This window comes from Schistocerca nitens, chromosome 1 (genome assembly GCF_023898315.1).
Source record: "Schistocerca nitens isolate TAMUIC-IGC-003100 chromosome 1, iqSchNite1.1, whole genome shotgun sequence".
Taxonomy (NCBI): Eukaryota; Metazoa; Arthropoda; class Insecta; order Orthoptera; family Acrididae; genus Schistocerca; species Schistocerca nitens.
In genome coordinates this window covers 329,623,609-329,648,542 of record NC_064614.1, presented here as the reverse complement: position 1 = coordinate 329,648,542, position 24,934 = coordinate 329,623,609, and the positions used below count along the sequence as shown (strand labels likewise).

Below are 24,934 nucleotides of genomic sequence, written 5' to 3'. Positions count from 1 at the left end.
TCACTTCCATACATGGCTAGACTCCATACAAATACTTTCAGAAATGACTTCCTGACACTTAAATCTATACTCGATGTTAACAAATTTCTCTTCTTCAGAAACGCTTTCCTTGCCATTGCCAGTCTACATTTTATATCCTCTCTACTTCGACCATCATCAGTTATTTTGCTCCCCAAATAGCAAAACTCCTTTACTACTTTAAGTGTCTCATTTCCTAATCTAATACCCTCAACATCACCCGACTTAATTCGACTACATTCCATTATCCTCGTTTTGCTTTTGTTGATGTTCATCTTATATCCTCCCTTCAAGACACCATCCATTCCATTCAACTGCTCTTCCAAGTCCTTTGCTGTCTCTGACAGAATTACAATGTCATCAGCGAACCTCGAAGTTTTTATTTCTTCTCCATGGATTTTAACACCTACTCCGAATTTTTCTTTTGTTTCCTTTACTGCTTGCACAATATACAGATTGAATAACATCGGGAAGAGGCTACAACCCTGTTTTACTCCTTTCCCAACCACTGCTTCCCTTTCATGTCCCTTGACTCTTATAACTGCCATCTGGTTTCTGTACAAATTGTAAATAGCCTTTCGCTCCCTGTATTTTACCCCTGCCACCTTTAGAATTTGAAAGAGAGTATTCCAGTCAACATTGTCAAAAGCTTTCTATAAGTCTACAAATGCTAGAAACGTAGGTTTGCCTTTCCTTGATCTTTCTTCTAAGATAAGTCGTAAGGTCAGTATTGCCTCACGTGTTCCAGTATTTCTACGGAATCCAAACTGATCTTCCCCGAGGTCGGCTTCTACTAGTTTTTCCATTCGTCTGTAAAGAATTCGTGTTAGTATTTTGCAGCTGTGGCTTATTAAACTGATAGTTCGGTAATTTTCACATCTGTCAACACCTGGTTTCTTTGGGATTGGAATTATTATATTCTTCTTGAAGTCTGAGGGTATTTTGCCTGTTTCATACATCTTGCTCACCAGATGGTAGAGTTTTGTCAGGACTGGCTCTCCCAAGGCAGTCAGTAGTTCCAATGGAATGTTGTCTACTCCGGGGGCCTTGTTTCGACTCAGGTCTTTCAGTGCTCTGTCAAACTCTTCACACAGTATCATATCTCCCATTTCATCTTCATCTACATCCTCCTCCATTTCCATAATATTGGCCTCAAGTACATCGCCCTTGTATAGAACCTCTATATACTCCTTCCACCTTTCTGCTTTCCCTTCTTTGCTTAGAACTGGGTTTCCATCTGAGCTCTTGATATTCATACAAGTGGTTCTCTTATCTCCAAAGGTCTCTTTAATTTTCCTGTAGGCAGTATCTATCTTACCCCTAGTGAGATAAGCCTCTACATCCTTACATTTGTCCTCTAGCCATTCCTGCTTAGCCATTTTGCACTTCCTGTCGATCTCATTTTTGAGACGTTTGTATTTCTTTTTGCCTGCTTCATTTACTGCATTTTTATATTTTCTCCTTTCATCAATTAAATTCAATATTCCTTCTGTTACCCAGGGATTTCTACTAGCCCTCGTCTTTTTACCTACTTCATCCTCTGCTGCCTTCACTACTTCATCCCTCAAAGCTACCCATTCTTCTTCTACTGTATTTCTTTCCCCATTCCTGTCAATTGTTCCCTTATGCTCTCCCTGAAACTCTGTACAACCTCTGGTTCTTTCAGTTTATCCAGGTCCCATCTCCTTAAATTCCCACCTTTTTGCAGTTTCTTCAGTTTTAATCTACAGGTCATAACCAATAGATTGTGGTCAGAGTCCACATCTGCCCCTGGAAATGTCTTACAATTTAAAACCTGGTTCCTAAATCTCTGTCTTACCATTACATAATCTATCTGATACCTTTTAGTATCTCCAGGGTTCTTCCATGTATACAACCTTCTATCATGATTCTTAAACCAAGTGTTAGCTATGATTAAGCTGTGCTCTGTGCAAAATTCTACCAGGCGGCTTCCTCTTTCATTTCTTAGCCCCAATCCATATTCACCTACTACGTTTCCTTCTCTCCCTTTTCCTACACTCGAATTCCAGTCACCCATGACTATTAAATTTTCGTCTCCCTTCACTATCTGAATAATTTCTTTTATATCATCATACATTTCTTCAATTTCTTCGTCATCTGCAGAGCTAGTTGGCATATAAACTTGTACTACTGTAGTAGGCGTGGGCTTCGTATCTATTTTGGCCACAATAATGCGTTCACTACGCTGTTTGTAGTAGCTTACCAGCATTCCTATTTTCCTATTCATTATTAAACCTACTCCTGCATTACCCCTATTTGACTTTGTGTTTATAACCCTGTAGTCACCTGACCAGAAGTCTTGTTCCTCCTGCCACCGAACTTCACTAATTCCCACCTATCCATTTCCCTTTTTAAATTTTCTAACCTACCTGCCCGATTAAGGGATCTGACATTCCACGCTCCGATCCGTAGAACGCCAGTTTTCTTTCTCCTGATAACGACATCCTCTTGAGTAGTCCCTGCCCAGAGATCCGAATGGGGGACTATTTTACCTCCGGAATATTTTACCCAAGAGGACGCCATCATCATTTAATCATACAGTAAAGCTGCATGCCCTCGGGAAAAATTACGGCCGTAGTTTCCCCTTGCTTTCAGCCATTCGCAGTACCAGCACAGCAAGGCCGTTTTGGTTATTGTTACAAGGCCAGATCAGTCAATCATCCAGACTGTTGCCCTTGCAACTACTGAAAAGGCTGCTGCCCCTCTTCAGGAACCACACGTTTGTCTGGCCTCTCAACAGATACCCCTCCGTTGTGGTTGCACCTATGGTATGGCTATCTGTATCGCTGAGGCACGCAAGCCTCCCCACCAACGGCAAGGTCCATGGTTCATGGGGGGGGGGGGGGGGGGGCCTCCATATCATAGGAACAGCAAATCTAAAGGCTTTTTTCTCCTTTTTGGACCATTTTCTCAGATCTTCAACACACACTTAACATACCTTATGCGGTGTCCAAGATTTACGTTGATCACCAAGTTTAGATCCAAAGTACGATAGATAAACATTTTTCACAAAGTCTGTAATGTTTCTTTGGTGTTTTTTGATCACAAATTCACCACGATTAGACATTGTACTGAGCACATGTACAGGAAACGGGAAAGTGAGGTTCGGTTGACTGTAAACATACCACCATCTGTTAACACAAAAATAGAATCAACCTTTCTTTGCCAGCAAATGTTTTTCAGCATTTCTACCAACGTCATCTACATTCATTAGACCTCCTTTAAAATTCTTTTAACTACATTTTAATCACTTAATTTAATAAATTTAACTGTAAAATGTGAAGAAAAGGTGGGTGATGTAGTTTTTTAAGTATCATATTTGGATTTCCCACCCTAAAAAACATAAGAATAAGGTATTTTCAGCAAAAAAGTTTTTTTTCCGTCATTGGCCGAGTAATTAGTGTTTTGGAATTTTTGTTGGAGTTCAAAATAAATTAATATTAAATATTATATTTATTTGATGTCTAGGTGTTCGTGAAATATGTGTCTTACACACTCGAAAGCTTTTAGTGAATGTAAAAATTACATTTTGTATCTTCCTGACAAAAGCAAGGCAAAGACGAAACCATGGGGTTACATGTTAGCGAAAAAATACAACCAAAATCTAATACTCAGTGCAACTAGTGTGCAAGTGTGTTACGTCTCTCAGCAACTGAAGTTGATCTCAATTGGAATTTACACACATTTATAGCCAGTTATACTATTATTCACTCTATCTTTTGAAGAATTAATGACAATCTGAACAATATGCAAGGCAGACATCTGAAGATACAGGTAATTCATTTGCAGACTGTTCATAGGAAAGGACCCTTTGCTTTTGTCTGTGGGCAGCTAGGAAGAGGATGAAGAAAGAAGAAAATAGAGGGTGACATCCAGTAGAGAAACAGGGAGACATAGGGTAGTTTCAAAATGTTACAAATCTTAAGAGCAGAAACAATATACTTGAAATGTCTATTGAAACAAATAATCACCTGCATTCATCAGGCATCATCATGACTATGTTTGATTTTCCTCTTTCTCTCACATCTGCAAGCTCTCCTTTCCTGTAATAATCAAAACAGAGAACAATTCAGTAAGACTTTCTTGATTCATCCAAATTGGTAACACACATTAAAACCAAATGTAAAACAATGACTTGTAGTAATGCAACACTTATAACCAAAGAAACATTAATTGATACTATTAATTAATTAAGCAAGAGTTATCAACATACTTAGTTCTGTGTGTCTTCAAAATTCCACAGCACTGTAAAAAACAAAGTGGAACACAAACATGTCAGTGGATTGGTCTGGGTGTGTACTTCATGCCTACTGTGTACTTAATTTTTAAAAAATATTGAACTATTCTACCAGATTCTATAATTATTTTTAGTTACATTTAATACAACAATTTACATGTAATTCAGCTGGCTATAGAGACTCCCCTCAATCCTCCTACCCTTTGTAACTGATGCGACTTTTAGCAATGAATGTCTTTTCAATAAATAATAGCATTAAAATACCAGGCTGGAATATCTTCCGGTCAGAGATAGTGGTCATGTGTGCATGAGATGTGCTTACTTGTTTGAATGTTTTCTTTTCTGAAGAAGGCTTTGGCTGTAAGCTCAGTATGTAATATTCTTTATGTTGTAACTGTCTGCACCTCAACATGTTATCTTTACAATGAGTTGCAATCTATCCTTCTGCCAGGGTGTACATGGCCAAAACAAATATCTCTGATTTTCCTGGATTTCCCATCTAAAAACACGCTTTTTCCCAGGTGAAAAATACACTATACCCCATGTAAAACAATTTTTTTTTCATGTTAAGTGACAATATACTTTCCAGATGTGACTCTTCAAGCTTTCCCGGCGGATGTGTTGTAAATAGTCTTCACGGGTTTGGCGCTGGATCACGTTGTGCGAATTCCACAATATTTCCTCAGAGCAACTGTACGACATCTTCAGATGGTGCAACCTTGCTCGTGACTAGGTACGACTGATGGTATCCGCACACCGACGCCCCGTTTTTTGAACATGCGTGAGAAGAACGCGCAGCTGCAGAAATTGTGCATGTGCGGTGATTTGCCATATTCATACTCCGTCTGTTGAAAATCGCAGAACAGCTCTCCCACGCTGTGTTTGTCAACAGTGCGGACAGATGCTACTCACCAACGGCAGTACTAGGACAGTGTTATGACGGGCCTGTTATCGAAGAATCTTGATTTTCGCGACGTGATTTAATAGCAGTCAATGCAGGGTTCCAGGCTGTGCTCAGTTGAAATCCCGTATCCTTGTTGAAGAGATTATCAGCTGTATGGATATGTATTGCTTTCTTAATGACATAGTCCCATAAAGATGATGCTGGGGATAAAACTTCCGTCTTTTCATAAATCATACAATGATCTGTATTCAGGCAGTGTTCCACAATTGCCGACTTTTCTGGTTGACAAAGGCGTGTATGACACTGATGTTCATCGCATTGTTCTTGTACTGTGCGGCATGTCTGGCCTATATATGCTGCTCCAAAATGACAAGGAATCTTGTACACACCACATTTCCTCAGTCCAATGTTATCCTTAACCAAACCCAACAGGTTTCTGTTTTGCAGATGGTTGAAAAACAAAACACACTTAATTATGTATCTTCCAAAGACTCTTCCAATTCTTGATTGGTATCAGACCCTGAGAGCCTGTCAAGTGAAATACAACATCTGAAGACAGTGTTCTGACAAAACGGCTATTCTGAGAAACAGATATGTAATGCATTCAGGCCCAGGCGAATTCAATCTATGCGGCAAAATGAAGATACGAAGACACCCACCACTTTGGCCTTTTTGCCGTATTTTGGTGCCACGTCAGTCAAGAATTGGAAGAGTCCTCAGAAGATATGGAATTAAGTGTGTTTTGCAACCATCTGCAAAACTGAGAAACCTTTTGGGTTTGGTTAAGGATGACCTTGGACTGAGGAAATGTGGTGTGTACAAGATTCCTTGTCATTGTGGAGCAGCGTTTATAGGCCAGACATGCCGCAGAATGGCCTAGTACGGCCGTTGGTGAGTAACGTCTAGCTGAAATGTTGACAAACGCAGCATACAGCGCATGTGCAGGAGAGCCGCTCTGCAATTTTTGGTAGAGGGAGTTTGAATATGGCAAACCACTGTGCACATACGATTTCCGTGGCTGCGCATTCTTCACGCATGTGTTCTACAAACAGGGTGTCAGTGTGCGGATATCATCAGCCGAACCTAGCCACGAGCAAGGTTGAACCACCTGAAGATGTCGTACAGTTGTTCCAAGGAAATACTGTAGAATTTGCACAATGTGATCCGGCGGCAAACCCATGAAGACTATTTACAATATACTTTCCCTTGAAGCTGTTAAACTTATCAATCCTTTGAATGGTAAAGGTTTTATACATTGGCACAGAACTTCCCAGAACTTTAGGGGGGGGGGTGGAAGGGGGGGGGGACACTGCAGAAGTTTGACGATGACTCAGTCCGCAGCGTTTGTGAAATTTGTAAATGAAACCATTTCACTTTACGTTATTACACATTTGATATAAACACTTTAGTTGCACAAAATTTAAACGTATGTGTTTATATCACTATTTCACCAGGTTTCTAACGTGAATGGTATATGAAACAACAGATAAATTCACACCACTATAGCAACTGCTCTTACACAGCATGTCACAGGTTTATTTTGTCGCAGAAGAAGCTGAGAAGCTGAGTAGCACTGTGGTGTAGTGGTGGTGATATTAAACTGTTGCATGGAGGATTATGAGTTCAAAACTCACCTGGACTGTATAATTTTAGTTTCTATATTTGGTTTGAGTACATTCTAGAAGTATCCACAAATGTGAAGAATCACTGTACTGGAATGTTCTGTAGCTGTATAGTTCTGACCGGAGGCAGTTCGCTCCGTGCTCTTATATGTGCAAGTGCTGAATAAACCTTCGTTAAGTGAAGATAGTGTCCGTCATTCATCTAATTACACCTTCTTCTATGTGACATTATTCTGGTGGAGGTGCTGGGTACTGGACCTTGTGATAGTGCCCATTATCAATGACACAGTGACTCCCATCAGGCCACGACAAAGTTGCTGTTTACTTGGCAAGAAACCTGATTATCTGACACGCTAGACCATTACAAAAGCCGTGAAAACAGCCCAAGCATCTGAGGTAGCCTAATTCATCGTGGAAGGCATTATATTAAAACACGGTGCCCCAAGGTCGTTAATTACGTATCGAGGAAAAGTTTTGCAATCAAATCTTGGACAGAGATAAACCGTCAGTGCAACATTACTCATCACTTGACGACGGCCTACCATCTGCAAACTAAAGGGCTTACTGGACGCCTTAATAAGACCTTGGCCGACATGCTATCAATGTTCATCAATGTTGAGCAGAGCAACTGGGATGAGATGCTACCTTTCGTGATGTTTGCCTGCAACACTGCTAAACAAGACACCACAGGATTCACATCATTTTTCCTGGTGCATGGGCAAGAAGTGACTACGACAATGGACACTGTGTTTCCGTTACACCCTGATGACGTGGATGATGATTACATAAGCCAGGTGTTAACCAGAGCTGAGGAAGCTCAGCAGTTAGCTCGACTGCATGCTGCAGGCTCAAGAAAACAATCGCCGAAGGTATGATGCGAGCCATCGCTTTGCTGTCTACCAGCCTGGTGACCTCGTCTGGATCTTCACTCCTGTTTGGAAGGTTGGTCTCTCTGATAAGCTCCTCAGGCGTTACTTTGGACCTTATAGCGTTGTAAGACAACTGTCTGATGTTACTTATGAAGCTGAAGATTTCTACCACAACACAAGACAACGAAAGATCAGAGATACGGTCCACGTCCTTCGAATGACGCCCTGTAAGGATCCTGCAACCCACAGTAAATTCGAAGCTCCAGCAACAGGCAACAAGTGCAAAGGTGACGAAGAGCGTAGCGGGAAATGAAGTTCTAAGAATATCACCGTCAGGGCAAGAATCAGTCATCGGGAGTCGGAGTATGCAGGACCGATGACTTGTTCCCAGACTAGGACGACGCAACAGTGAGACACTGTTTTCTTAAGGAGGAAGCAATGTCGCAGAAGCTGAGTAGCACCGTGGTGCAGTGGTGATGATACTAAACTGTTGCATGGTGGGCCGTGAGTTCAAAACTCACCTGAACTGTACAATTTTAATTTATATATTTGGTTCGAGTACATTCTAAAAGTATCCACAAATGTGAAGAATGGTTTAAATGGCCCTGAGCACTATGGGGCTTAACTTCTGAGCTCTTCAGTCCCCTAGAACTTAGAACTACTTAAACCTAACTAACCTAAAGACATCACACACATCCATGCCCGAGGCAGGATTCGAACCTGCGACCGTAGAAATGTGAAGAATCATTGTACTGGAATGTTCTTTAACTGTACATATACTGTATGTGTTTGGGGCAGAGGCAGTTCGCTCTGCGCTCTTGTATGTACAAGTGCTGAATAAACCTTCATTAAGTGAAGTTAGTGTTCGTCATTCATCTAATTACACCTTCTTTTATGTGACAATATTACTGAGTTCGTTACAACATCCCTCAATGCTTGAAAATGACCATGTGTCAAAGTTGCAGTCTCAATAAATAATGTTTTAACAGCCTAAAGTGCAACAATTTCATAAAAAAAAATTTTAAATTAAAAAAACCCTTGGTTTGGAAAGATCTTTGATGCGCGGCAAGATGTACACAGCATATTTCCATATGATAGAAGTATAAATACAAATTCCACCACACACAACACTGAAGGTTGCAAAGCACTGAAACTGAGATAGTGATGTGCTTTTTTCTGCTAAACATAGCTTATGTCACATGACCCTATCAGCTAATGACAGCACATATTCAGAACATGTGACACATGACGTTCTCAACCAATAGCAACACCGCTGTTAACTAGTGTGAACACACAAACAGGAAAAGTTAATGGTCTATACATACAGTGTAGCTACAAGGAAAGCTAAGTCTAGTAAAATCATCAGACGATCAATTCCAATTACAAAATGATCTATGGTGCGAAAGTGGCAATTGGCACTAAACAAAGAAAAGTGCGAGGTCACCCACATGGGTACTAAAAGTAATCCAATAAATTTGGGGTATATGATAAATCACACAAATCTAAGGGTTGTCAATTCAACTAAATACTTAGGAATTACAATTACAAGCAACTTAAATTGGAAAGACCACATAGATAATATTGTGGGGAAGGCGAAACAAAGACTGCACTTTGCTGGCAGAACACTTAGGAGATGCAAGAAACCCACTAAAGAGACAGCCTACGTTACATCTGTCCATCCTCTGCTGGAATATTGCTGCGCGGTGTGGGATCCTTACCAAGTAGGATTGATGGAGGACATCGAAAAAGTGCAAAGAAGGGCAGCTCGTTTCGTGTTATCGTGCAACAGGGGTGAGAGTGTCACTGATATGAAAGGCGAGTTGGTCACCGAAACAAAGGCAATCTTCTTTGCGTCGAGATCTATTTACGAAATTTGAATCACCAACTTTCCCTTCTGAATGCAAAAATATTTTGTTGACACCCACCTACATAGGGAGAAATGATCATCATAATAAAGTAAGAGAAATCAGAGCTCAAATGGAAAGATTTAGGTGTTCCTTTTCCCCACACGCCATTCTAGAGTGGAATGGTAGAGAAGTAGTATGAAATTGGTTCGATGAACCCTCTGCCAGGCACTTAAGTGCGAATTGCAGAGTAACCACGTAGATGTAGACATAAGCTTTCAGATATGATACTGGCCGGCAAAATGCTTTTTTCTTTTTTTCCGAAGGGTCTGATTAGGCTGGATCCTAAGAGCAAGCATACATTGCAGCAGCTGAATATTTCTGACAAGCACAATTATAAATTTCACTGCTGTGTACTGAGCATTTTGCGAGTTACCTGGCCAAAATACATGATCCATTGAGCACTTCAACTTCTCCACAGAAAAGCCAATTACATGTGAAATTGCTCAAGAACTTACCTCACACTTATTTTTAAGGATAATTATACTGTCTGCCATCATTATTGCATTAGTTTTAATCTATGGGAGAATTAAAATAAATACACAAAAGTAACCTTTAAGCTGGTCTTTTTTTTAGTGTGTATTACTCTTTAAGATATATCAAACACAAATGTGCCAGTGAAATTTGAAATAACATCATAAGTGGCTGGTCTTTTGGCCCACAATTTTTCTAAGAGACTGGTATTCAAAGTGTTAAGTTTTGAATGAGAGTCAAATGCTCCGTTATTTAAGGAATTCATCACACACTCTCATAAATAACATAATTAATGTGGAGTAAAAGGAAATTTACTTTTAAAGTAACGCTTCTTAAACTACCGTTCACAATATTTTCCAGTAACCTGTTAGAAATGTAAACAGTTGTGACATCACACTTGTCAAAAGCAGTTTGTTGTTACAAAGCATTGCACAGTCTTCGTCCTAAAGCCTTCGACACACACTGCTGTCAACAGTAAATGGCGAATTTTGTTTGCAACTGAAGTCTTATTTTGGTGTTATCCTCTCATTTCTGATTTATTGCTCAGTATTACCAGGTGTGATTGGGAAGTTTTAAGAATGGATCCGCTACTGCTTACTGGTTTGGCAGGCAGGTACACGGAGGGTGGGGAGTGAGTCATTGTCTTATCCTTGAATGCCCTGACAAGAAATGGCGTTTCCTTTATTCAGTTCACTGTGGCAGCTGGTCGAGTGCGGGGTCTGTTAGGGCTTGTGGCCGGATTCTGTCAGCGTGAAAATGGACGTAAAAACAGAGCAACGAGTTTGCGTGAAATTTTGTTTTAAAACTGGGAAATCAGGTTCTGAGACTTAGAAACTATTAAAAACAGCTTTTGGAGATAATTGTATGAGCCAGTCAAATGTTTTTGTCTGGTTCAACAGATTTAAAAATGGCCGCGAATCACTTGAAGGTGAACCACGGTTTGGCCATCCTTCAACCTCAAAAACGAATGAAAATGTTGTGAAAGTTTGCGACTTAGTCCGCCCTGATCGTAGACTTACAATTAGGGAGATGGCTGATGAACTTAATTTATATTTCTATGCAGTTCAGTCAATTTGATTATTTGACTTGACTGGATACATCCAGGCAAATACAGAGAGCGTTCTTAATACACTTCAGGAAAAAAATTTCCAGGAATGTTTCAAAAAGTGGAAATACCATTGGAGTCAGTGTGTTCAGTCAGAAGGGGACTATTTTGAAGGAGATGCATCACAGTAGCATGTAAGCGCCGCCACTGTACAATTACAAGCCCATTCTTAAAACTTTCCAATCACACCTTGTATTCTGCAATAGCAGGCTAAAGTGAAATTCTTTGTTAGAGTATCAGTTCTTACCAGTCAAAATTTAACTGGAAAGAAAAGTAAAATTCCCAAAATTATAAAGAATTCCCTGTTTTTCTCCCGGACAAAAAAAAATAACGCATTTTTCCTGGTTGCCCCTGGGTGTACACAGTCTGTTTTCATAATTTTGTTGATATAACCTTAAAAGGTATTTTCAGGATCTAGATCCTACTTACAAATAAGCATCTCCTCAAAAAGTGTGGTGCTGACAGAAGTAAAAAACAATTAATGAAATCTGTACTTTTTTTGACATGTTGCTATGGTTAATGAATAAAAGTTTATTTTAATAGTAAACAACTACATCATAACTGGATGTACTTATGCTAAGAGAATTAGTACGAAAAACAGCACTTATGTGAAGTAGCTAGTACACAATACAAAGAAATATATCAACAAAAATAATCAACTTTTGAAAATATAAGTAAGATTAATCAACCCTTCTGCTAGCCACTGGCTCTAAAAGCTTGCAAACTGTAATACCTTCTATATGTGTGTTATCCTGCCTCCACATGGTGAGTAGATTCCTCAAATTACAATACAACGAAAGACTTTCCTCATGATATTTAATAGAATGACAGATGTTTAAATTTGCTGTGCCTAATGAATACATTTATATAATTTTTACATTAATTTACAAGTTTTAATATGGTAATGTCTATATACTACATGTTCATAGCTCAGTTACTGATATAACAATCAACTATATGGAATACTCATTGAATAACAGGTATTTTATTCTATATGCACAGCCAAATTCACACAATGTGAAAATGTTTCATCAAAAGTGGTGTCTTCAGAGATGCAACTCTGACTAGCCAAGGACGGGAAAGGAAGTCTGCATTTTTTCCATTTCAAAGAAGCCATACCAGCATTGGGATTTTGGTAATGGAAAACTTAAATCTGGATGACAGAGTATGACTTTTAACCTATAAAAGTAAAAGTCCAGTACCTGAACTAACGTTCCAGCTCACTTGGGAAAAATCTCATTTCATGACAAATTAATTCCTCTGAAAATGTGTGGTAGCGATGTAATGGTGGCTGTGCTCTTTTCATTTATGCAGAAGTTAGCATGAATTATATGCTCCTCTAAAGATCATTCACAAAGCTCGAGAGTGCACCTGCTGAGAACAGGATGAAGAATTAAGCGTTTCAAGCTTTCAGGGATGACAACTTTCAGGGATGACAGAGGTCTAGGAGTAGTGTCTTTGATTAGTAATAAAAATGTCCTCGGTCCTGGGTTCAAAGGCTACCTCCGCTTAGATTTTGAATAAAAATCAGCAGCAGCGGCCGAAGATGGCTGGCAGAAGAAGTCATTCCTCATTCAGTCAACAGCATTGTCAAAGAGGGTGGAGGAGTGGACAGACGTTCAGGGCACCCTCTTGCTCTTGGGGTGGGAAAATGCCCTTAAAGGTGCAAGAATCAGCAATGATCAATGGCATAAGAACACAAAGGGTAACGGAAACCACCGCATTGAAGACACACAAGGTGTATTCACAGGGAATGTGGCCTTTAATTGAAAAAGTGTCATGATGATATATCCACTGGCAAAATATTCCAGAACATCCCCCACTCGAATCTCCGGGAGGGGACTGCCACCGGAGAGGTCACCGTGAGAAAAATATTCAACAACCAACGAAACGATAACATTCTACGAATTGGGGGATGGAATGTCAGAAGTCTGAATGTGGTAGGGAAGGTAGAAAATATGAAAAGGGAAATGCTAAAGCTCAATTTACAAATAGTGGAGGTCAGCGAAGTGAAATGGAAAGATGACAAGGATTTCTGATCCGATGAGTACATGGTAGTATCAACAGTAGCAGAAAATGGTATAACAGGAGTAGGATTCGTTATGAACAGGAAGGTAGGGCAGAGAGTATTTTACTGTGAACAGTTCAGTGATAGGGTTGTTCTCATCAAAATCAACAGGAAACAAACACCAACAACAATACTTCAGGTATATGTGCCAATGTCGCAAGCTGAAGATGAAGAGAGAATGAAAGTATATGAGTATATTGAACCGCTAATTCAGTATGTAAAAGGAGATGAAAACCTAATAGTCATGGATTGGAATGCCACTGTAGGAGAAAGACTAGAAGGAAGGGTACTAACATTAAGAGTGCAGTGGGAATACCACTGTTAAATGCACAGGAGAGAATGGATAGGAGGAAAGAATACACTGAAGACTCCTGTGAGGGGGATGACTTGTCCAATGATGTAGTGGAAGAAGAAACAGGAGTCAATATACAAGAGAGAGGAGATCCAGTATTAGAATCAGAATTTAAGAGAGGTCTGGAAGACTTAAAACCAATTAGGGCAGATGGGATAGATAAAATTCCACCAGAATTCCTAAAATCATTGGGGGAAGTGGCTACAAAACAACTACTCACGTTGTGTAGAATGTATGAGTCTGGCAATATACCATCTGAGATTCTGAAGATAGCAAGAGCCGTCATGTGTGAGAATTGATGCACAATCAGCTTAACAGCGCACGCATCCAAGATTCTGACAAGAATAATATACAGAAGACTGGAAAAGATAATGAGGATTTGTTAGATTAAGACAGGATTGGCTTTAGGAAAAATAAAGGCTCCAGAGAGACAATTCTGACGTTGCAGTTGATCATGGAAGCAAGACAAAAGAAAAATCAAGACACATTCACAGGATTTGTTTATCTGCAAACAGTGTTTGACAATGTAAATGGTACAAGATGTTCGAAATTCTGAGAAAAATAGGAGTAAGCTATAGGTAAAGATGGGTAATAAACAATATGTACAAGAACCAAGAGTGAATAATAAGTATACAAAGTATTCGTATAAAAAGGGTGTAAGACAGGGTTGTAGTCTTTTGCCCCCTACTGTTCAATCTACACATTGAAGTATCAGTCACAGAAATAAAGGAAGGTTCAAGATTGGAATTAAAATTCAATGTGAAGGATATCAATGATAAGATCTGCTGATGACATTGCTGTCCTCAGTGAGTGAGGCGAATTACAGGATTTGCTTAATGGAATGAACAGTCTAATGAATACAAAATATGGACTGAAAGTAAACCGAAGAACAACGAAAGTAATGAGAAGTAGCAGAATTGTGAACAATGAGGAACTAAACATCAGGATTGGTGATCATGAAGTAGACGAAGTTATGGAATTCTGCTAACTAGGCAGCAAAATAATCCATGACAGATGGAGCAAGGAGGTCATAAAAAAGAGAATAGCACTGGCAAAAGGGCATTTCTGGCCAAGAGATGTTTATTAGTATCAAAAACAGACCTACTTTGAGGAAGAAATTTCTGAGAATGTGTCTGGAGCACAGCACTGTATGGTAGTGAAACATGGACTGTGGGAAAACTGCAAAAGAAGGGAGTCGAAGCATTTGAGATGTGGTGCAACAGAACAGTGTTGCAAATTAGGTGGACTGATAAGGTAAGGAATGAGGTGGTTCAAATGGCTCTGAGCACTATGGGACTTAACATCTGAGGTCACCAGGCCCCTAGAACTTAGAACTACTTAAACCTAACTAACCTAAGGACATCACACACAGCCATGCCCGAGGCAGGATTCGAATCTGCGACCGTAGCGGTCACGCGGTTCCAGACTGAAGTGCCTAGAACCGCTCAGCCACAACAGCCGGCTGAGGTGGTTCTCTGCAGAATCAGTGAGGAAAGGAATGTATGGAAAACACAGACAAGAAGAAGGGACAGGATGTCGGGACATCATTTAAAACATCAGGAAACAACTTCCATGGTACTAGAGGAATCCACACAGGGTAAAAATTGTAGAGAAAGACAGAGATTGGATTACATCCAGGAAATAATGGAGGACGTAGATTGCAAGTGCTACTCTGAGATGAAGAGATTGGCACAGGAGAGGAAATCGAGGCGGGCCACATCAGACTAGTCAGAAGGCTTAGGAAGGGGAGAATAAACACACACACACACACACACACACACACACACACACACACACAGAGAGAGAGAGAGAGAGAGAGAGAGAGAGAGAGAGAGAGAGAGAGAGAGAGAGTGAGGCGTTAAAGTATCAATTTGAGGTAAGAAGGGACCTAGGTTCGGAAACAACAGTCTAAAGTTAATGCAAAACTTTTCTTCTGATGTCTCTGACAGTGATCTCCTCCACCGTAAATTCTTTGCCTTCCATATTTTTGGTTCAAGCAGTATGGACACACCTTGCACTGTTTCACCTATGTTTCTGTTTGCTTCCACCGAACAAGCGCTCATAACTCTTGAGGTATGCAGCTTTTTGAGCGAGAGCGAGAGAGAGAGAGAGAGAGAGAGAGAGTGAGGCGTTAAAGTATCAATTTGAGGTAAGAAGGGACCTAGGTTCGGAAACAACAGTCTAAAGTTAATGCAAAACTTTTCTTCTGATGTCTCTAACAGTGATCTCCTCCACCGTAAATTCTTTGCTTTCCATATTTTTGGTTCAAGCAGTATGGACACACCTTGCACTGTTTCACCTATGTTTCTGTTTGCTTCCACCGAACAAGCGCTCATAACTCTTGAGGTATGCAGCTTTTTGAGCGAGAGCGAGAGAGAGAGAGAGAGAGAGAGAGAGAGAGAGAGAGAGTGAGGCGTTCAAGTATCAATTTGAGGTAAGAAGGGACCTAGGTTCGGAAACAACAGTCTAAAGTTAATGCAAAACTTTTCTTCTGATGTCTCTGACAGTGATCTCCTCCACCGTAAATTCTTTGCTTTCCATATTTTTGGTTCAAGCAGTATGGACACACCTTGCACTGTTTCACCTATGTTTCTGTTTGCTTCCACCGAACAAGCGCTCATAACTCTTGAGGTATGCAGCTTTTTGAGCCCACATTTACTAGATTTTTTAAAGTGTGTCATGAAGTCACAAAGGATGAATTCTCCCTACACAGAGTACTCTGGAACAATTAGCTCACACAACACTGTACTGTGTATGAAGAATCCACATTTCTTCATAAATGTTCTAATGATGAGTTAATCTTGAAACACATAAATAAATATGAATTACTGAACAGCAAGGGAAGAAAGTTTCAACATTTTTTTTCTTGTTTTGGTCCATACTACCTCCTCCTAAAATATGGAAGGCAAATAGCTCGCAGGAGAAAAAGACCACTACCTCAAGTACCAGAACGATTTTCGTTTATGACTTTCAACTCTTGTTTCTGGGACAGAGCCCCCTTACCTCAGATTCGTACATTTGCCCCTCCCCGTCATTCCTGAATGTTTGTAACATCATTATGGAATCATCCTCTATATTGCTACACTGACATTATGGCTAGAAAGTTGACAACAGAAGATATTACTACAAATAGTTTCCATCTCCACAATTTTTCCTTCTCTTTCTCTTTGTTCCTGGTACTTCTCCCTCTTCTACTTTTTTTTTTTTTTTGTCTTGTCTTCTCTGACCTTTTTGTTGCCCTGTGAGCTGTGACCTTAAACTTATACAGGGGTCTCCTGAGGAATAATCTATAACCAGGGATTTGACAGGAATGGTCATCTGAAGCAAAAATACTTCAGATGGACATCTGCCCTATACCAAATAGTTTCCAGGATAGAAAACATTTAATGTACACTATTATTTATTTTCTGCATTATTCAATAAACTGTCAGGCTTACACATATACACATGAATAACACTAAACATTACGACACACATTCTAGGAAGTACCAATTGGGCACGGGAGAGGGAAGAGAGAGAAAAAAAGTATTTTTCGGACATTCACCTCTAGGCATTATTGTATGCATCACATTACAGCTGTCGTATGGTTCACAACATATGTTCAAATATCCCACGCCCAACTTCAAAGCATTTATACACTCTTGAGAGAACATGTGTTGCTTGTCTGAGTTCTTCTGCACATCCATGATGCAACCAAGCAGTCATTTTGCATATTCACCTTTCATTTATACACTTCAGACTTCATCCAAACCCATAAGCAAAAATATAATGGCATAAGGTCTGGTGACTTTGGTAACTGTGAAGTATTACCATGACAAATTGAGGAATTAAGGTGAATACAGTTGAAATGTTCCCTCACATATCTGGCAAAACGCAGAAAGGCTCCTTCACCTCGGAAGTACAGTTCAGTCCGCATGGCCAAAGGAATATCCTTAAGGTGATCAACAAACAAATTTTCCAAAAAATTCAAGTATTTCTGTCCCATTGTTCACTCTTCTAAAATGTCTTGACATATCAACATGTTACCAAGCATGTCACACCAAACATTGATCGAAGAATTAACTTGGAAACTGGTTTCCACAGTAGTATGTGTTGTTGTTTCCATTCCCTGTAAATATGGCTTCATCAGTGAACAGTATTAATGGAAGCAAATGATGACTGTTATTTCACCGGTCAAAAAATTCAAGTTTTGTGGCATTGTTGTCAATCTGAAGAGTGGGGCATCTGTATGTGAAATAGGTACAAGTTTTCCACATATTATGATCACACACTTGTATGCGGGACACTGATACATGTAGGAAGTCACTGTGTGCTGGTAGCAGGACTACACTGACTCATGTCAACAACATGTTACTGTTCCTGCACAGGTTGTTGAACTACATGTTCAGAAGAAACATGGGATCTTGGAATGTGCTGAAAACTGACTTTTCCAAACTCTACCCCTTTCCCTAAACTGCTCCAGTTCCTTTCCCTTCAAGCTTATTGTTTCCCTTCAACCCTTCTGCCAGAAGGAGGAGTCACTGTCTCCAAAAGCTTGCACAAGTAAAACCTTTTTTTCTTTATACTGTGTTCTCCTGCAGCCACCTGGTGAGTAATTTTTTATCCATCCAATTACATTACATTGCCAAAAATTGAGTATTTTCACTGTTTCACTATTCCGAGCAAAGAATTAGAAAGCAACGAGTTAGGCTGGCCTTGAATAAAACGTCAAAGAGATTGGGTGTGTAAGACACATATGTGCACACCACTGGCCACAAAAATAAACATACATTGAACATGTTCTACCTCAGAAAACCTTCAGAATAGGTCCCATGCCCACATGACGCTTTTTGCTTCAAATGAGTATTCACATCCCTGAATACAGGCATTCATTCTTGGACATCCTGTACTGTGTTAGTGCGCTTCCACAAATGACCAAAGTTCTGTGTAACTCATCACCAGTCCCTAATTAAGACATAAAATTGTATCTGAATAGCTTCCTCTCTACCCACAACTACAAATCATTTAAGTCAACAACAAAGATCCCTCTTTATCAGCTACAGTAAAAACAAACTTTTTATCAGCTTCTATGCTTCAAACACATACTACTGTAAATGCTTATTATTACTTGTAACTGCATTTTCAGAATATAGTTTCCTTTCTGTAAATGTTAAACACAAACACAATATTAAACAAAAATGTTTGTTAAATTAAGGAATTAGTCTACTGCGTACAGCATTCAGCACTAGCATATATTTGAAGCAGATGGGTTGCTGAGTACTCACGCGACAAATTTTGGAGCAACATCAACCTTTTGCACTGTTGTCATAAATCGTCGATGGATATAAATAATCCTCCTAATTGGTGCTTGACAAGAAATGCATTTGTTCGACTTCACATTAGTTGCTACAGCTTGAAGATAACTATTTCTTATCGCTTCAACATTTTTACTCTTTTTACTACCTAATTTTTTTTCACCTGCAATAACAATTACACATTTATTTCACATGTAATATATCACAAAACATATAGCAACCATAAATTTTTCTATTTTTTCGACTGACAGAGCTATAATAAGAAGCTGTACTGAACTAACTGACAAAGATTTAACTTCAAACATTTCACCACTTGTGATAAACAGATTTTTTTTTAACTGTGTTCATCAGATATTTAATTTGTCTATTTAAGTAAGTGACATGCAAAGCAACTTAAATTTCCTGTTATTCATTATATGCACAATACAATCATTCATAGCTACAAACTTCATATACATGTGTGCTGATGTAATCCAGACGGGGGTTCTTATGAGTCTAATGAAGAAAATAAAGTCCATCAAAGTCAAAGATTTCAACCTTATGATCTCTCAATAGAGAAAGCCATGAACTGTCATCATGCAACACTCATACTCACAAGCGTATGTGCTGTTAATAATGCAAATTTGAACTTACTGTTTATGTGCCTATTCACTAAACAGCTTATCATTAAACTGTATGAAGAAGAAAAGAATATACATTAACTGAATATATTAACATCATATTTACATTTAATGAGCTAACTGAATTTTACACTCAAGACAAATGGTAATGTGCTATTCTGACAAGAGTGACTGATGCTCCATAATTTATGCATCTGTTGATGAAGTTAGTTACCTGACAAAACATTCTGCACATAGTTTTCAATTTTTTCTTTCACCATCACATCATGGCTCACTCCACTAGTTGACTCTTTTGTATCAAGACCCATGCTCAGCTGTGTCTCCAGCTCTTGACATTCTGTGATGAAACCAGCATCCAAGAGCCTAAGTTGTGCAATGAGTGTGTGTCTCACAGAACCTTAAAAATAAAATTGTAATACATTTAACTGAAGAAGAGTTATCTCAATAAATAATTTCACACAAATGGTGTTACAAATAACTGAAGCAGTTTCACTAATGTGCTACAGTTTCCAGAATGAGATTTTCACTCTGCAGCGGAGTGTGCGCTGATATGAAACTTCCTGGCAGATTAAAACTGTGTGCCCGACCGAGGCTCGAACTCGGGACCTTTGCCTTTCGCGGGCAAGTGCTCTACCAACTGAGCTACCGAAGCACGACTCACGCCCGGTACCCACAGCTTTACTTCTGCCAGTACCTCGTCTCCTACCTTCCAAACTTTACAGAAGCTCTCCTGCGAACCATGCAGAACTAGCACTCCTGAAAGAAAGGATATTGCGGAGACATGGCTTAGCCACAGCCTGGGGGATGTTTCCAGAATGAGATTTTCACTCTGCAGCGGAGTGTGCGCTGATATGAAACTTCCTGGCAGATTAAAACTGTGTGCCCGACCGAGGCTCGAACTCGGGACCTTTGCCTTTCGCGGGCAAGTGCTCTACCAACTGAGCTACCGAAGCACGACTCACGCCCGGTACCCACAGCTTTACTTCTGCCAGTACCTCGTCTCCTACCTTCCAAACTTTACAGAAGCTCTCCTGCGAACCATGCAGAACTAGCACTCCTGAAAGAAAGGATATTGCGGAGACATGGCTTAGCCACAGCCTGGGGGATGTTTCCAGAATGAGATTTTCACTCTGCAGCGGAGTGTGCGCTGATATGAAACTTCCTGGCAGATTAAAACTGTGTGCCCGACCGAGGCTCGAACTCGGGACCTTTGCCTTTCGCGGGCAAGTGCTCTACCAACTGAGCTACCGAAGCACGACTCACGCCCGGTACCCACAGCTTTACTTCTGCCAGTACCTCGTCTCCTACCTTCCAAACTTTACAGAAGCTCTCCTGCGACCATGCAGAACTAGCACTCCTGAAAGAAAGGATATTGCGGAGACATGGCTTAGCCACAGCCTGGGGGATGTTTCCAGAATGAGATTTTCACTCTGCAGCGGAGTGTGCGCTGATATGAAACTTCCTGGCAGATTAAAACTGTGTGCTCGTCCGAGGCTCGAACTCGGGACCTTTGCCTTTCGCGGGCAAGTGCTCTACCAACTGAGCTACCGAAGCACGACTCACGCCCGGTACCCACAGCTTTGTTTGTTTGTGTGTGTGTGTGTGTGTGTGTGTGTGTGTGTGTGTGTTTTAACATAATATTCTAGCGTCTTTATTTATTGGTAGTGAAGCAAGTTTTTCTTGGAGTCTGTACTAATAAAGTTTCATAACATTATATTCCAAGAGGAGATGTACTTTGAACAACTCATGTTGTAGCATCTTTTGTTTGTAATTTAAAACATTATAGAAAACCACAGAGAATTCAATACAGGAATCTATTAGAAGAAATAATTATTAACTAAGGTGTAGCCAAGGGTGTGTATCATCACCTATCTTTTGTAATATTTACATTCACTTCATTCTTTGTAAATGTAAATGTTAAGTAAACAAAGAAATTAAGAAAATGAATGAGGAGTACCTGAATGTACTTTTGTTTGCAGATGACATCATTATTACTAAAAAAGCCTCCAAAGATCAGTCTACCACCAGAATGAAATATGCAAGAAATAGAATTTCAAATTTCTAGTGACAAAAAGAAAATAATGGCATTCTGAGAAAAATACCCAGTCAGATAAAAAATTGTTTTGGATAAATAACTCTCAAATCTCTTATTTACACTGTGTATAAACTTCGATTTTTGCTCTGATATTGAAAATAAAACACACAAATTCCAATCTGCCTATGGTACCAAGAGCAGAACCCTGGGCAAAAAGAGACCATCATGAATTTCTTTAAAGTGAAGGTGGTCCCTGTGTTATCGTACCTAAGTGAAATCCGAGTTAGAATAATAGACATGATTAGAAATGAAGGTATTAAAACAGACTTAAATATTTTAATATGAAAGAAAAAATTTAAAATACTGTGGAGGCTGGACATGGTACCTCATGAGACTGCCAGGCCGCAGATTAGATTAGATCATATTAGATTCAGTTTTCATTCCATAGACCCAAAAAATGAGATGATTCTCTTGGCTGTGGAACATGTCACAAAGTATACCATAAAAAGCATAAAACATTTGAATATAATACTTACTACCCTGATCATTTGTCAGGAGATTGTCAAACTAGGTGATTACAATGACAGTAAACTGGAACAGCTAATATTTACAGAATTAATCTGCTGTCAGAATGAAATATTGTTAAGCACTATTAATAAATTTATCATACACAAAATACCAAATCTTGACTGTTGTGACAAAGTGCTGTCAAAACTGAAATCTAACAGACATTTTTATTTAAGCTGGCCTAACAGTTTCTCTTAAAATATTCATCTATAGAGCAGAAAGAGTTGTGTATCAAGAAGTCTTTCAAACTCTGTTTAAACTGTGCTTTATCTGAAACCAAGTTTTGAATGGTTGCTGGCAATTTATTGAAAATGTGTGTTCCTGAATGTTGGACACTTTTTTTGACCAAGGTAAGTGATTTTAGGTCTTAATGTAAATTGTTCTTATTCCTAGTATTGATACTATGTATTGAGCTATTAGTTAGAAGTAGAGATATATTACTTGTAGCAAATTTCGTTAAGGAGTAAATATACTGAGAAGCAGTGGTTAGATTACAAGGTTCCTTGAACAGGTTTCTACATGATGTTCTTGAATTTACACCACAGATGATTCTTATTACACACTTTTGCATGCTAAAAACTTTTGCTTCGTTTTATGAGTTACCCCAGAATATGATCGCGTATGACATAATAGAATGAAAGTAAGCAAAGTGTGCAAGTTTTTTTTATATTTATGTCTCCTAAATCTGACATTTTTCTCACTAAAAATACAGACTAGTTTAGGTGTTTAAGCAATTCTGTGGTATGCCCTTCCCAACTGAATTTATTATCACGTTGTAATCCCAGAAATGTAACACTGTCAACCTCTTCGATCTGCATGTCTTCATATGTTATACACATGCTGGAAGGAAATCTCTTACAGGTTCTGAACTGCATATAGAGGGTCTTTTCAATGTTTAATGACAGTGAAGTAGCTTCAAACTGTTTATTAACATCAGTGAAAATTTGATTAGCAGCTATTTCTAAAGATGTACATGACTTGCTACTTACTGCAATGTTTGTATCACCTGCAAACAAAACATACTTAGCATCTGGCAATGTAATAGATGAGAGGTCATTAATGTACACAAGAAAAATCAATGGACTCCAGATGGGATCTTGAGGAACACCACATGTAATTAATTCTCTATCAGATGAAAACTGATTGCTTACTGCATAGGTATTTTGCAACAACACCCTTTGTTTCCTGTTAATTAAATAAGACTCAAACCAATTTGCAACACTGTCAGTGACACCATAATATTCTAATTTACTTGAGAGAATGGTGTGTGTCACACAGTCAAAGCCTTTTGACATAGTAATATCACAAATTGACAGGTCACAGAAAATGCCAGTAGCCTCTAATTTATTATCCAATGAATTAAGTACATTCTCAATGTATATGTATTTCAATAACTTTCTCTATATCAGAAGCATTAAGAAATCTAAATTGTGGCTTGGGCAATATATTATTTGCAGTCAGATGCAATGCTTGAACAGAACCTTTCAAATATTTTTGAGAAAGCCAGCAAAAGTGAAATTGGCCGATAGTTTGGTGTTTTCTATTTATCCCCCTTCTTGTAAAGCAAGAACTTCAGCATATTTTAGCTGGAAATGTTCCAAGGATAAGAGACTGATTACACATATAACTTAAGATAGAACTCAACTCACATGAGCACTCTTTGATTAACTTTGTTGATATGTTATCATTCCCACAGGAATACTTAGATTTTAAGGATTTTATGACGGATGCTTCTTTTTTGGGAGATGTGAGTGACATTTCCATATTACTGAAGTTATTTTTAAAGACTGGTCTCAGATACTCCATTGCACTGTTCACTGAACCTGATAACCACCAGCTTGTTTAAGAGGTTTGCAACACTACATGCACTTGTTACCAAAGTCTCATTTATTTTTAGAGCTATTTTCCCTTTTCCTTTTTGGCCCCACCTGTCTCTATCTTCACTATATCCCATACAGTTTTTACTTTGTTGCCTGATGTAATTATCTTTTTCACATAATAAAGCTGCTTCGATTTCTGTTTCCCCAGAAGATCCTGAACTACAAGCTGAATGGGAAAAGAGATATCAAAAGACCTAGAAAAAGATGGGAATGATTTTGTTTATTTGTGGCTTTGGAACAGACAATAGTCTGTTTCATGTACGGAAGATGATGATATTGAGACTGTTTGCAGGCAAATCATAGAACTCTGAAGATCTGTGTCATTGCACTAGTTTTGACTCTCTTTTGGCAGACTACAGTGACTGAAAGGCACTGAGAAATTATGTTGGCCTTTAATTTCATTTGCATCAGTCTGTCATGACAGTTCAATGACCTTTCAAGAATGAGGTTTCACAAATATTTGGTGTTACAAAATAGGTGATTGAGCATGTTTGGGTAAGCTCCCTCAACAGCCTACAGCAGTTAACAAACAGAGCAGATGAAGAACTCAACACTCCACAACTGACAAAGATCTTTCAGAACAATTAAAGCAGAAATTTTAGTGTTTACAACTGCCAGTGGTATGAATTAATTCAGTCTGACTTTGCCACATAATAGCAATAGAACATGGAAGAGATTGTTTTCATAAGAAACTTGCCTTTCATGATGAAGTAACTTTTTCACCAATGGTAAAATGAAAACATACAACTTGTACATCTGGGACACGGAAAACCGCTACACTATTGTCCATCATGCTTGGGAAACACAAAGAAGTTAATGAGTTCAGTGCCATCGAAAGAACTGCTAATAATGGATCTTTTATTTCAAAAAAATAATAATAAAATGGAAAAATGGCCAATAGAACAATTCCCTCCAGCTAACTGATTTACGCAGTGCACAGCTGGCTGGACTCAACGTAAGAAGA

The 24,934-nt window shown here is 39.1% G+C and overlaps 1 protein-coding gene across 2 annotated transcripts in view; it reads right to left on the bottom strand.

Annotated features, from left to right (window-relative positions):
- LOC126248542 (DNA-directed RNA polymerase I subunit RPA1) overlaps positions 1 to 24,934 on the bottom strand; it is a 346,647-nt gene that overhangs the window by 281,624 nt on the left and 40,089 nt on the right. For both annotated transcript variants that reach the window (XM_049949615.1, XM_049949606.1), the window contains exons 4-6: positions 19,703 to 19,885; positions 18,839 to 19,031; positions 4,011 to 4,082 (exon numbers count right to left, since the gene is read on the bottom strand). In XM_049949615.1, coding sequence (XP_049805572.1) covers positions 4,011 to 4,082; positions 18,839 to 19,031; positions 19,703 to 19,885 — 448 coding nt within the window. The remainder of the gene's footprint in view (positions 1 to 4,010; positions 4,083 to 18,838; positions 19,032 to 19,702; positions 19,886 to 24,934) is intronic.